The 14,259-nt window shown below is 53.1% G+C and overlaps 2 protein-coding genes across 3 annotated transcripts in view; one reads left to right on the forward strand and one right to left on the reverse strand.

Moving 5' to 3' along the window:
* On the reverse strand, positions 1-8,213 carry ATF5 (activating transcription factor 5). Its single transcript, XM_004440306.3, has 3 exons — positions 8,139-8,213; positions 6,525-6,821; positions 1-5,561 (listed from the first exon to the last, which is right to left on the reverse strand). The coding sequence occupies exons 2-3, from the start codon at positions 6,700-6,702 to the stop codon at positions 4,906-4,908; spliced, it is 834 nt and encodes a 277-aa protein (XP_004440363.1). The 5' UTR covers positions 6,703-6,821; positions 8,139-8,213; the 3' UTR covers positions 1-4,905.
* Positions 8,069-14,259, forward strand: part of NUP62 (nucleoporin 62) — a 25,760-nt gene continuing 19,569 nt past the window's right edge. The window contains exon 1 of one of the 2 annotated variants that reach the window (XM_014795173.2): positions 8,069-8,213. The gene's annotated coding sequence lies outside the window, so the exon portion shown is untranslated. The remainder of the gene's footprint in view (positions 8,214-14,259) is intronic. The other variant, XM_087421333.1, reaches the window with a different exon arrangement.

The following is a 14,259-nucleotide window of genomic DNA, read 5'->3' on the forward strand; positions in this document are numbered from 1 at the left end:
TTCAGATTTGGTAAGGAGAGACTTTATTCCAAAGGATCATTGCAAGGAAGAACTATTGCAGTGGGGGGAACACTATTGCAGTGGGGAGAACCATAAGATTTGCAAGCTACACAAGGGTTAGGCAAAAGTCTTTCTTTTATGAGGAGGAGCAAACAAGGCTAGAAAGAATGAGATGTGGGGACGCGGGATGAAAAGGTAGCTTGACAGGACAGCAGACGGGAGAAAGGTTTACCCTGAGGCCAGCCCGTTCAGGGGTTGTATCCGGGCTCAGGCTGAGGACGGACCAGAGTTCCCGAGTGTGGGGTGAAGAGGGAAACTTAACCTAGGTTTGGTTAAGAAGCATATTGTTAACAACGGGACGAAACAGTTCAGCTAATCACTTATGCATCCCCAAACCGGGAATTTGGAGGGTTCTGCGGTCTTGTCTCAGGTAAACAAGCGGTTCATTCGTGGGTCTTATCTAAGCTCCACCGGGCATGACGCCTCTTTGCAGGAAGCCATTTCCGGAATGCAAACGTGGGCGGGATTTCATCGCTGTTGTCCAGACGCACACGACTCGGGTGAATTTCAGCATTGTCGTAAGTACAGATGCTTTATGGCTGAGTGGACAAGAAAAATCTGCTCCTGGGAAGCTGTAAGGACTGGTCAGGGTTCAGGTGGAATTTCAGCCCCAATTCACAGCACTTGGATGGCCCAAAGTCTCAGGACTTGAATTTACGTGGAGATAAATACTAACACAGCAGTGCTTGTGCTTTTTTTTTTTGTCTCAGGACCCCTTTACACTCTTAAATATCAGAGACCCCAAAGAACTTTTGTTTGCATGGGTTATATCTATCAATATTCAGTTTTAGCAATTAAAATTGCAACACTTTTAAGTCACAAGAATACACAAACACGTATTCTGTTAGCTGTCAGAGTGATGATGTCATCACACATCACATAACCTCTGGAAAACTCCAGAGAGAGAGGGAGGGGGAGAGAGAGGAGCAAATAATACCTTAGTATTATTATGAAAATAGTTTTAACCTTGCAAATCACCTGAAAGGGTCTTGGGTTCCCTGAGGCCCACAGGCAACACTGAGAACTGCTGGTCTAGAAGCCCCTGCATTGCTGACCATTGCTGACCCTTCGTTTTATCTTAATGACCATACTCCCTAAAGTCCATTTTCCCCTTCTTCCTTTTCATAATAGAACCACCTAAGTTCTGACTGAGAAAATGGCCGCCCATGTAGAGACTACATTTCCCAGGCTCCCTTGCAGCTAGGCGTGACCATGAGCCTAAGGACTACATTTCCCAGGCTCCCTTGCAGCTAGGCGTGGCCATGTGACTAAATTCTAGCCAAAGGAAAGGCCAGAAAAGATGTCAAAAACTCCCAACTTATGTCTTTAAAAGGAGGCTGCCTGCTCTCCAGTATCTCTTTCCCCTTTGCTGCTTGCTGTAACAAAGTCACAGCGATTGTGACTCGGCTTCAACCATCCAGAGGGTGACACCTTAGGAGAATGGTTCCCAAAGTGTGGTCCCCAGACCAGCAGCAGCAGCATCACCTGGAAATTTGTGAAAAATACATAGTTCTCAGGCCCTATCCAAGTCCTGCTGAATCAGGAACTCTGCGGCATGGGGCCCAGCAATCTGAGTCTCAAAAAACCCTCCAGTGGATTCTGACAGATGCTCAAGTTTGAAGACCACTGAGCCAGGAGATGCAGAGCAACAAGATAGAAGGAACCTGGGCCTATGAATGAACTCAGGCGGCAGGGCCATGCTACTCCCTGCTCCACCTACCAGCTTGGATATTTACATGAGAAAATCAATCTTCTATCTTATTTAAGCCACCGTTATTTGGTCTTTGGCAAATGAAATCATTATCTTAATCAACAATATCTTTAGATACATCCCTTCTTTTTTGAATTAAAGATTTTAGGCATACACCTCACACCCATCAGGACAGCTTCTACAAACAAACAAAAACAATAAATAATAAGTGTTGGCAAGGATGTGGAGAAATTGGAACGCTTGTGCACTGTTGGTGGAAATGTAAAATGGTGCAGCACTGTGCAAGTTTGACGTTTCCTCAAAAGATTGAAAAGAGAATTATCAGGGCCGGCCCGATGGCTTAGCAGTTAGGTGCGCGCGCTCCGCTGCTGGCGGCCTGGGTTCGGATCCCGGGCGCGCACCAATGCACCTCTTCTCTGGCCATGCTGAGGCCGCGTCCCACATACAGCAGCTGGAAGGATGTGTAGCTGTGACATGCAACTATCTACTGGGGCTTTGGGGGAAAGACAAATAAAATAAAATTATTTAAAAAAAAGAGAATTATCATATGATCCAGCAATTCCACTACCGGGTGAACCTTGAGGACCTAGAATAGTAACCTCATGTAAGTGGAGTTGTACACTAATGTCTTCTTGTGACCGGCTTCTTTCACTTAGCATAATGTCCTCAAGGTTCACCCATGTTGTGGCATGTGTCAGAATTTCCTTCCTTTTTAAGGCTGAATCATATTCCATTGTATGTCTATACCCAGACTCCCTTGCAACTAGAATACCCATGTGACATAGCTCTAGACAACAAGATCTAAGCAGAAATCTACCCAAGTCTGCCAGGAAAATTCTGACCTCCTACTTTGAACTCAGATACAATGCCTGGAGCTATGGCCTCCATCTTTGGCCATGACGGAAAGGCCAAGAGAATCAGAGAGACCTTGGCAACAACAGCCCTGAGCCTCTGAACAATGCCTACAGCTCCCTCCCTCTAGATTTATGTGAAAAAAATTAACCTTTTATGCATACACCACTGATGGTCATCTGTTGTTACCTGCAGCCAGAGGCATTTATAACTGACACACTTGGTCAAGTTACATCATCTCTGTCTCCCCAGACAGAACATAGGTTCCACAGTGGCAGAAAACATGACTTTGTTCACCACTGTGCGCAGCCCTTCCCCTGCCAGCCAGTGCCCTGCAGAGACCACACAGATGGAATGCGTGGTTGAGGTTCTTCATTCAAAATCTAAGAACAATACCTTCCTCTTGCATTAACTTAGATAATGCATGTGAAGTGCTTAAAATAGTGCTTGGCACATAGTAAGCCCTTGTGGGGGGTCAGAATTGGCCACCCCAAAGTGTGTCTCTTTGGCTTGATTATTTTCAATAACAAAAGACTCTGACAGAAACTTTGGCCTTCCCCCTAACTGCCTAAAAGAATTTAAGATAGAAGGCCTGTTCCAGGAAGGAGCTAACATCATAAGATAACTATAGCATAATATAAACTAGGTGTGGTAGACAAGGAGGAACCTAGCAAGGGCCTTTTATTCAAAATCTTCTCCACCTCTCATCATCTCTACAAGGCATGGTCAAGATTCGTTTACCAAACATTTGCTTTTCCATCTCCACGTGAATTGCCTTCCTCCCCTTTGAAGTCCCAAAACACTACCCCCAACATCCTCCTTTGTCTTTAGCTGAAGATGGTATTTAAGGTGGTGGCTTCCACCATTTTGGCGAGTCACTCAGTCTTCCTGGGTTTCAACCATGTATACATGTTACTAAACTTTGATTTTACCCTGTTATTCTGTCTCATGTCAACTGAATTCTCAGACCAGCCAGGACCTAGAGGGCAAAGGAACAGTTCTTCCTCCCCTACACCCTCAACAAGCAGATGTAGTGAACATCTCCACCATGGCTACCAGGCCATCTCCCCTCACTTCCTGACTTCCCCTGGGAGGCCCTCATCAGACAGCTGGCTCCTCCCACATCTCTTGTGGTAGCCGCCCAGCCCCTTCTGTTTCGGTGTCATCCTTTTTTGGTGTGTGTGACAAGGGAGCTGGCACCTCTGACTATCTTTTATCTCGCTGTCTATGTAAGTAATTAACCGTCTGAATCTAAAAGTGGCTACACCAGGGGGCTGGCCCCCTTAACTAGAAGTATTTTTTTTTTTTAAGATTTTATTTATTTTCCCCCCAAAGCCCCAGTAGATAGTTGTATATCATAGCTGCACATCCTTCTAGTTGCTGTATGTGGGACACGGCCTCAGCATGGCCGGAGAAGCGGTGCGTCGGTGCGCACCCGGGATCCGAACCCAGGCCGCCAGCAGCGGAGCACGCGCACTTAACCGCTAAGCCACGGGGCGGCCCTAGAAGTATTATCTGTTGTGTCTCCTATCATCATTATTGTCTTTGGCCTAAGATTGCCCTCTCCCCAACTTCTCCCCTCACAGACAAGACTCACAGGCCAGAGGAAATTCTTCATTTTATTTCCGCTCACAACCCCCCAAAGGATCAGTCCCCGCCCTCGCTCACCTAGAGGCAACCCCTCCCCCAACACCTGCACAAAACACTGATTTCCTCCCAGAGCTAAAATGAACACCCGGTCACCACTATGGCCATCCCCCGCCCTGCCCGCCTCCCCATCTGCCTGCACATCCACCTGCTCTGTGAACTTGGCTACCTTTTGGCTCCCTGCCCAAATGGAGCTCCCGAAAGTCACCTGGCTTGGCATTTTGATTACATGGGTGCCATTCTTCAAACCCTCCCTGACTTGCGTCCCCAGATGGCTCTCCTGGCCTCATTCTGCATAGCTTCCTGGCCGCACGTCCCTGTTTGAGAGACCAGGTTCCCAAGCTCTGCCTTGCTCCCCGAATTCCCTGTGGGCCTCAGCCCCTCGGCCGTTACTTGAGGAGCACAGATGTTGACTAATGCCAAACATCCATGATTCTGGGGAGGGAGGAGGGGAGCAAACTCAGAAATGGATGAGCAGAGACGAGGATAAAAGCAGAGAGAGAGGGAGAGAGAGGGAGATCTGGAATGAAGGTGGAGGCAGGGGGATGCCGAGGGACTCTCCCACCTCAGCTCCAGAAACAGAAGTGACCCAAGCTAAAGACCAGCGCCCCCTACCGCCCAAAGCCCCTGCCCGGCTAGCTGCTGCGGGTCCTCTGGCTTCGAGCCTTGTACACTTCGATGAGCAGATCCTTGACGTACTGGATCTCCCGCTCCACTGACTCCGCCCTCTCCCTCAGCTCCCGGTTCCGAGCCTCCAGCCCCTGGCACTCGCCCTCCAGGGCCTCGCCCTCTGCCCGCTTCCTCTGGCGGTACCTCAGAGCTGCCGACTTGTTCTGGTCTCTCTTCTTTTGCTTGCGGTCCCCTCGGATGGTGGCAGGATTGGGGTAGGGGGCCGGGCGAGAGGGCTGAGGTGGAGGAGGAGGGGGCTGCTGTGGGGGAGGCAAGTGGGCCAAACCCGAGTCCCCATGTCCGGCCTCACTGCGGCAGCAGATGGCCAGCAAGTCAAGGGTATCCAGGGCAGGGGGCTGGGGGAAGTCAAAGGTGGGGAGGTGGAGGGGGAGGGAGGGCGCTGGTGCTGGTGGTGGTGGTGGGGAGGATGGCGGGAGGAGTGGGGCATCAAGGAAGAAGTCTTCCATCTGCTCCAGCTCCTTCTTGAGGAGGGAGGCCATGGCTTCCAGGTCAGGTGGGGGTGGGGAAGGTGGGGGGAGGGCACCTGGGGGCAAGGGGGGCTCCAGAGGGAGAAGGGCTGTAAAGTCAACCCGCTCAGTCATCCAGTCAGAGAAGCCGTCACCTGGAGGAGTGGAGGGGGACATAAAGGTCCTTGAGTTCCTGGTCCTCCACCCAACTGGGTGCTCACTCATGTCAGCCTCATTCATCCCATTCACTGAGTAAACCCACCAACTAGCCAATCAGTCAACCAACCAATCAATGAATCATCAAACCAGTCAACAAACCAGCCAACCAACCAACCAATAAACCAGTCAAACATCTAACTAACCAATTAACCGAGTCAACCAATCAACCAACCAACCAACCAACCAACTAAATGAATCAGTCAACCAACCAATCAACCTTTTAACCAATCAATCAGTGAACCAGTCAACCACCCAATGACCCAAACAACAAAACAATTAGCCATTACTTCAACCATTCCAACATCCTCTTTATCCACTCTACACCTGTGGTTTGTCTGATTTACTCTCTAGTTTATTCTTAAAAGGCAAACTAGATTGCACATACACAACACACCCTGTTTCCTCTTTAACTCATTAAGTATTGAAAACCCACTATGTACCAAGCATGTCGGACACATTAATGAATAAAATAATTCCTTCCTCAGGGCCTCTGCATATGCTGTTCCCTCCTCCTGAAAAGCTATTCCCTTGGGTCTTTTCATGGCTCATTCCCTCCCATGCTTTAGGCCTCAGCCAAAACGCTACCTACTTGGAGAGGGTTTCCTGGCTACACACTATAAACTAGGTCCCCGTTGTCATTTTTCAGCTCAATGACTGTTTCCCACTTATCCCACATTATCATTGAATATGTCTCATCTGTCTCCTCACTAGAGTGTGAACTCCAGGAGACAGTGATCGTGTCAGTCTTGTTCCCATCTGTATCCCCAGCACCTGACATGTTATAGGTGCTCAATAAATATTGATGGCTTGAATGAATAAATGAATGAAGGAATTCTTCCTCCTTCCCCCTGCCCCCCATACCCCAATTCACCCCACCTCCATTCTTTGCCTGCCCTTACCTGCCAGGGGCTCTCCCCCCCCTGGAAGCCCGCCCTCCAGGGCTCCCCCAAGGACCTCATAGGGGCCCAGGGGGGCAGGGGCCAGGGGGAGTTTCCCATAGTCTACGAGCCAGCCCAGCCCGCTAGCTGGGAGCAGGGCCCTGTCCAGCTCCAGCCCCAGGGTCGCCAGGAGTGACATGGCTGCGGAACAGGCGCTGGGCGCGGATGGCAACGAAGGAGGCTGCACCGGCAGCTGGCAGGGGGCTCTGGAGGTTGCTCAGCTGGGCGAAGACAGGCACCAAGGCGGAAGTGGAGGACCTACATGTGGGAGGCAAAAGCGACTGGGGTCAGAAGCCAGCCTCACCCACTATGGAAGTCACAGGGAAACCAAGCCACACCCCCACCTCCCTGGGGTCCTCCCCCCTCCCCCCTCCTGCTTCCAACTGGGTTTGGGACGAGCCTAGCTCTCAGAATTCTAAATCTGCTCTTTCTTTCCCCAAATCTCTGAGGCCCACCCACTCCCAAGGGAATTCGCTTTAGGATCGACTTACTTTTCTTTAGAATTCCCAAGCCCAGATCCTTCCAATACAGAAACCTACAGGTCTCCCCGGGGAATTTCCTTAACTCCTCCCACCCACCTCATAATATTCCCCTTCGTAAAAAAACTCAATTCCAGGGGAATTTTCTTCCAGCCGCACCCCTCCCTCTAAAATATTTCCTTTAGGCCCCATCGCCTCCCTCGATTCCATCTCAAATCAGCTCCCAGGGGAATTTCCCCCTGCCCCGCCCCTTCATCCATGTGATCCACTCAAATCCCACTCTGCCCTTTTAACTTTGCGGTGACCTCCCCCGACCCTCTAAGTCCTGCCCCTCACTGTTTATCTTAGCCCCACCCCTCCCCGATGATTCCCCCGAGGCCCCACCTCTTTCTCGGGTCGAAACCCCGCCCCTCAGCAAACGGTTCGCTGAGCCCCGCCCCTCTCACAATGGGTTCCCTCAAGCCCCACTCCTCCCGATGGCTGTGATCCTAGCTCCACCCCCTTTTTAACAGGTTGCCTCTAAGTCCCGCCTTCTACCCTGTCAATCTACACCAGCCCTCGCCCCAACAGATGCCCGATGAAAGAGAGAGAAGCTATGCAGTGCGCCTGAGCAATGTGGAGCCGGGACGCAGGTCGTGGGAGCCGGGAGGCCGAGGAGGAACAGCTCTCCTCGCCACCACCCTTCCACTCCCGGCTCTCTAACCCAGGGCCAAAGTACATGCTTCGTCCTCCTGGGGATCACTGCGCATGTGCGGCTGCTTACTGCCCGCCCTTCGGACGCAAATACGGACTCTGGTGGGCTGCTGCGCATGAGCAACCGCGAGAGGGCAGAATCGTCCTGGGGGGTAGTGCGCAGGCGCAACCTCACGCGGGCCGTCTTTAAACTCCAACACTAGCTGGAAGAACGCACCCTCCCCCTCCTCGAACCGAGTGCGCATGCTCCGCCTCGCGTCGACGGCCCGTTTTCCCTCTTCTGCGCCTGCGCGACCGTGATTCCTCGCTCTCGTCTCGCCATCCCCCAGGCCGCGTTGTGAGGGCCGCGAGCTTCCAAAGGGCGGGAAAGGCGGTTGGAGAGGGAGGGGCGAGCGTTACTCACTCCATGGCTGCAGAAAGGAGAGGCGGCGGCGGCCTCGGCTGAAGAAAGAAGGCGGGAGCGGAGAGCGCAAGCGCGGTGAGCGCGGAGATGGGCCGTGAGGCACGGAGGGGTGGCGGCTACAGAGCCATGGCCGGGGCTACGCGGGCGGAGGCGGCGTCGGGGTAGCGTGAGGAGAGATCGTGATCTGAGGACGGGGACTGAGGCGGCGCCGGGGACTGGGGACAGATATACCGGGGGCGGCGCAGCACGGCCCGCTCGGATCCCTCCGCGCCCCGCCCCCGCGCGGCCCCAACCGGGGGGCGGGCCTGGCCCCCCCTCGGGATCCCGGGATCTGGCCCTCTCCTCCTTCCGACCCCGGGATCCGGCCCTTCTCCTTCCTCTGATCCGGGGATCCAGCCCCCTCTTCCTCCCGACCCCGGGCGTTCCGGCCTTCCCTTCCCCCCGACGTGGGGGTCCAGCCCCCTCCTCCCTGCGATTCCGGGAATTCGGCCCCCCCTCTTCCCCGAGACCCGCGTCGGTTCATTTCTTGTTTCCCTGCTTCGGTTCACGAATTTCCGGCCAGCCGCATGCTCGTCTCCTCATCCCCCAACTGCCGTCCCCCAACCCTTTTTGTGGTTCGAGGCTGGCGTGAGTCATAGACCGGCCAGGGTGGCCTTGGGCACATAACTTAAGTTCTCTGGCCTCATAGATGGGGAACTGTCCGAAAAATGAGGTAGGGTTGTTTGTGCGAATGAAATAAGCGGAGAGCCGTGGAACCCAGGGCCCGGCTCCTGCAGGCCTGTTCGGTGTGTTTTATTATTAATACGAATTCTGGGGCTCGGTCTGACGCCTTGCTCCCCTCCTGCCAAGAGCCCCAGACTCCTGACCATCCGACACCTGCTAATAGGTCATTCTTTAGCAGTGTCGCCTTTACTCCTCAGTGTCCAGCCGTCCCCACCCTCCTCCACGCCAGATGATGGGAGGTCAGCCCCCGCTCGGTGCAGGGAATTCAGGCATCGTCGCCCTCGCTCTTTTCTCCATCCCGTGGCCACCTCCCCTCAGCGCTTATCCTCAGCACTTCTTTCGAGACACTTGCTTCATTCTTCTGCCCCTGCCCCTCACCCTGACTTCCTTTCAAAGAGTCCCCCGCCTCTGCTGCGCCCCACTGGATCCGTGTTCCAGCCCTGCCAAAAATGGGGAGACCTACACTTGCATTTGCTGAAAGAGGAGAGCTTCCTCGCCATCCCCTCCCTGTGCGCTGGGCCCTCCACCAGCCCAAGTGGATGCGGGTCTTTCCTCTGCTGCAGAAACCCCTCCCTTTGCCACCCTGCCTCTGTCCACATCAGGATGTGACACCTGGAGTTCAGCCTTCATCACTTTTGTGTTGGTTATGAAACTGAATCAAGATCCAGAGAAGGTGGGGGAACCCCGATCTTGAGAGTTATCTGGGAATGAACATACGCAGGCTTCTGTTGCGTGCAGCAAGTCCTTCTTGGGATCTGACCACTTTCCCTTAGACACTTATCGTCCACGCTGCTGGTATTTGAGCACTGGCGCTATAGGGGCTGCGTTATACCTAGGCGGTATAGAGGAGCAGTTAAGAGCACACTCTGGAACCAGGTTATTGCGTTCCATCCCTGACTGCACCGCACTTAGTAGCTCACTGGCAATGTCCCTTATTTCCCTGTGCCTCAGTTTCCATTAATAATACGAGAATGGAGTGTGGAGTTTGGTTAATAGAAACGTACCAATGTACGTGGCCATTATTATATTGTACCTATTTCTTAGTACTGTTAACAAGGATTAAATAAGTTAACCCAGGTCAAGCGTTTAGACTAGTGCCTGGCACACAGTAGGTGCTACCTAAGGGGGTATTATTACTATTATTATTAGTGAGGTGTGTATGTTTTATCTCCGTTGCTAAGCAGTAAGTTCTTTAAAAAGTCTTCCACCTTTTAAGTGAGACTTAGGGGCTGACTTTCTGCTTCTCAGTATAGATGTTGAGTAACAGCAGGTGAGAGTAGGGTAGGTTCTTGGACAGACTGCTGGCAGTGAGGAGACCCAGTCATCACCCAGAGTCTTCTCCTTCTGGAAAGACCTAGGTTATACACGTGGACTAGGTAAAGTATTTTTCTTTAAATCAACTTTTTATTTTGGAGTAATTTTAGATTTACAGAAAAGTTGCAAAGATAGTGGAGTTGCCATATACCCCTCACGCAGTTCCCCCGTTGTTGACACCTTAGATTACTTGGTTCATTTGTCACAACTAAGGAACAAACATCATACATTTCTATTAACTAAACTCCACACTCTGTTCTGCTTTCACTAGTTGCGCCCTAATGCCCTCTTTTTATTCCGGGGTCCGTCCACGATGCCATATTACATTTAGTCATCTGTCTTCTTACCGTCCTCTGGGCTGCGGCAGGTTCTCAGATTTCCTCTGTCTTTCATGACCTTGACGGTTTTGAAGAGTGCTGGTTGGGTATTCTATGGAATGTCCCCCAATTTGGTTTTGTCTCATAGACTGGGGTTATGGGTTTTTGAGAGGATGGCTAGGTAGGATATTTTTTAATAACTGGAAATGAGTGTTCAGTGTATGCTGACTGAGAAGACACTAGGGCAGGGACCCTGGTCCCCTGTCCCAGTCCCTTGTGCCTTTTTCTCTCTATAGGTGTTGGATCCCACCTAGTTCAGCCCTGGTGCCAACTGCCCCAGTCAAGCACTTGACTCAGTCCTGCTGAGAGGGTGCCAGTTCGCACACTTAGCTCCCTAGCTCTTCCCAGCATGTTCTAATTTATGGGCGGTAGGTCATCAGTGGCTGTCTGTGAGCCCAGGTCTCAGCACCCTGAGCCCTGTCCTGTGCCCACCCCTGACCCAGACCCGCAGTCCCCCTGGGACTCGGGTGCCTCAGCCTCCTGCTTCACAAAGTCTTCCAGGGTCCAGGGGCCCCAGCCCCTTCAGCTCCTGAGCTGGAGCTAGGAGCGTGGGTGGGGCTGCTGGGGACTCTTTTTCAGTGCGGAGGAGCCCGGCTCGGGGAGTGAGGTGGCCCTTGCAGGCAGGTTGCATCACCCTGGCTCCTTACTGGGGAGAGGGAGTGGGGGGATTCTCTGGGGGGCCCCAGCACACCTGGCAATGGTTCCTGGTTAGCAGAGCACTAGAGCCCTGGATCTGGGAGAGGTCCCAGCACAGCAAGGGAGGGGCAGAGGAGGGGGAGGGAGAGCAGCCACCTGTGCAGGACCCTGGGAATCTGAGACACATGCCCAGGAGAGGCCTGAGATTATAGGCGCCAACCCACTTGTCTTGCAGGGGGCAAGACAGAGGCCCCAAGAGGTGGAAGGCATTGAGCACAATCACACTGCTAGTGAGAGCCCAGGCCTCGACGATAGAGCACAGCTTCCAAGGCCCTACAAGCCCCAGGGAGAGCCTGTCTCCTCTCAGATCCACGGGGTCCCTGACCCCTGGCCCAGGGCATAGCCTGCTGGGAGGCCACCCAGCTTGGACCTTCACCTTGGGTCTGCTGCTCACAATTGCCAAATTCTATTGATTGTGACCTCCGCTGCCCTAGAGCAGGTCCTCCTCACCTGTACTATTGCAGCAACCCCTCACTGGTTTCCCAATCAAGGTGACAGCCTGGCATGATGGAAGAGGCACCGAGTTTGCATCAGATGGACCCAGGTTCTCATCCTGAGCCCGCATCACTCAGCCCTGGCCGGGGATGCAGACAAGGTCCTTCCTGTGCCTGAGCCTCGGCTGCTTTCTGCAAAGTGGGTCAGAGCGTGGACTCTGGAGCCAGTCTGCTGAGTTCACATCCCAACTCCACCACTTCGGTGACCCTCGGCAAGTGGCATCTTCTCTCTCAGATTCGATTTCCGCATCCATGAAATGGGGTTAAGAGGACCCACCTCAGAGGGTTGTGGTGAGGATTAAATAGGTAAATGCATGTAAACTTCCTAGAACGGGGCCTGCCCAGTTGTGAACATTAGTTCTCTCTAAGGGTTGGGTGCCGGGAGAGTCTATGAAATGATGGAGGTCAGGCCCAACATGTCCCAGGAGCTCAGGGTCTATGTGTGTTTGTTTCTCTTCCTGTTCCCATTACACTTCGTTCTGCTTTCAGACAGATGTTTGTGTAAGTGACTGTTTCCACGAGCACTTAGACGGCAAGGTCGGGACCCTCCTCGTTCCCGGAATCATTGCCCACAGCCCCCAGTCTTCTGCTGCTGCCTCAGTAGACATCACTTCATTTGTAAGTGAGTTGCTCATGCACAGAGGCTGGGGTTCAATACTGTGGTCTCTAAAGAGGCACAGGGGCAGTTACCTGGGTCATGCAGGCCAGGGGGACAGGTTGGAGGTACACGTCCTGGCAAACAAGGGCAGGAAGGCTAAGGCCAGCTCAGCTGGGGAAAGGGCAGTGCGGGGGCTGGACACGCAGAGCACAGGTCTGCCACGTGGCCCGGTGGCTCAGAGTCCTCCAGAGCCCCCCCCCCCCCCCCCCCCCCGCTCCTGCTCTTCTCCCTTGGCAGAAGCAGCTGCCTCTCTTAGAACCTAGTCAGGCCCTACCCTGCCGCACCAGCTCGGGCATCCTCAACGCTCATCTTCTGTATTAGCTGCTGTAACAAATTGCCGCAAACTGAGTGGCTTAAAGCAACACACATTTATTCCCTTTCGTTTCTGGAGACCGGAAAGTCTAAAATGGGTCTGCAGGGCTGGTTCCTTCTGGAGGCTCTAGGGGAGAATCCATTTCCTTGCTTTTTCTGGCTTCTAGAGGCTGCCTGCATTCCTTAGCTCGTGGCCCCGTCTTCACATCACTCCAGCATCTGCTTCCATCATCACATCTCCTATTTCCTCCTTTGATCTTCTTGCCCTCTCTCTGATAAAGGCCCTTGTGATGACATTAGGGCCTTCCCAGATAATCCAGGATAATGCCTCCATCGCAAGATCCTTAATGTAATCACATCTGCAAAGTCCCTTTTGCCACGTGAGGTTGCATATTCACAGGTTCTGGGGACTGGGACATGGACATCTTTGGGGGGGCCATTATCCAGCCTACCACACCTCCCCTCTCAGAGCCTCAGTTTCCTCATCTGGGAGATAAAGACTGGGGCTAGCCCTGGGGTGCCCCCTCCCTCACGGGCCCACAGGGACTGGCTATAGGAAAAGGACATGGCAAACTGAAGGTAATTGACAACATAATGTCCTGGATCTTGGGATGCCATCACTTACTGCTCTGTGGCCTCATCACTAAAGTGGGGACAGTAGCAGAACCCTCCTGAGAGGGCAGTGGTGAGGACCACAGAGATATATGTGGAAAGGCCTAGAGCAGTGCCTGGCTCAGCAAGTGAGCCATCGCCGCAGGCCCTGTCTCAGAGGTGGCTCTGCAAAGCCCCCGGACCACCGGAAAGACACAAGTGCAGCTCAGGGACGGCCCATCTGCCTGGCAGCAGTGCAGCCTGGTGATGCCGAGCTTCTGATTTTACAGGAGAAGTTGGAAATCTAGATTTTTCTGCAAGATTCAGGTTTTAAAAGGTTAGCGAATAATTCAGAGAAACCCCAACAAATCACGAATGTGGATAGGCTTAGGTCAGGGCCCTCCCTGACCTTCGTGTTCAGTGATTCCACTGCAGCCCCAAATCTGTAGCCCTCTGCCCGGAGCAGAGAACAAAAGGAACCCAGTGCTCCTCATCCTAGAGTCACTGGGAATTCGGGCCACACCCCTCCGTGCTAGACTGACCAAGACTGAAAAGGAGCAGGGTCTCGCTCAGACTTAGCCTCATGCCATGTGCAGTCTGGAGAGCAGTGTTTGTGGGGAGCAGGGAAGGAAGTCTCTAGAGAATCGTCAGTGAGGGTTGGGTGCCTGCTGGAGGGGTGCTGGCGTCTTATTGCCCTGTCTGTTCCTTATCAGCTGTCCGTGCCCCCAGCCAGAGGCCACCAGCTGGGGAGGTCGCCCGCCATGGGGGCCCAAGGGGCCTCTGAGTAAAGGGGGGTGTTAGCGAGGACTTGTTATAGGAGCTGGGCAGGGTCCAGTGACTTTGGGGAAGGGTCAGGGAAGCGGGGCTTTGCTCTGGGTCGGATGCTGGCAGGAAGCAGGGGCAAGTCTGTGACTGGGTGTCTTTATCTTATCCAGAGGCGGGAGGAATGAATGGAG

The sequence above is a fragment of the Ceratotherium simum genome, chromosome 33, assembly GCF_057802395.1.
Source record: "Ceratotherium simum simum isolate JZ-2026a chromosome 33, ASM5780239v1, whole genome shotgun sequence".
Classification (NCBI taxonomy): Eukaryota; Metazoa; Chordata; class Mammalia; order Perissodactyla; family Rhinocerotidae; genus Ceratotherium; species Ceratotherium simum.

Excerpts from the sequence above, each read along its gene's own strand:
- ATF5 (XM_004440306.3), bottom strand. The coding sequence starts at position 6,702 with ATGTCACTCCTGGCGACCCTGGGGCTGGAGCTGGACAGGGCCCTGCTC. Across the intron at positions 5,562-6,524 it reads GGGGGGAGAGCCCCTGGCAG|GTGACGGCTTCTCTGACTGG; the intron begins GTAAGGGCAGGC and ends CCACTCCTCCAG.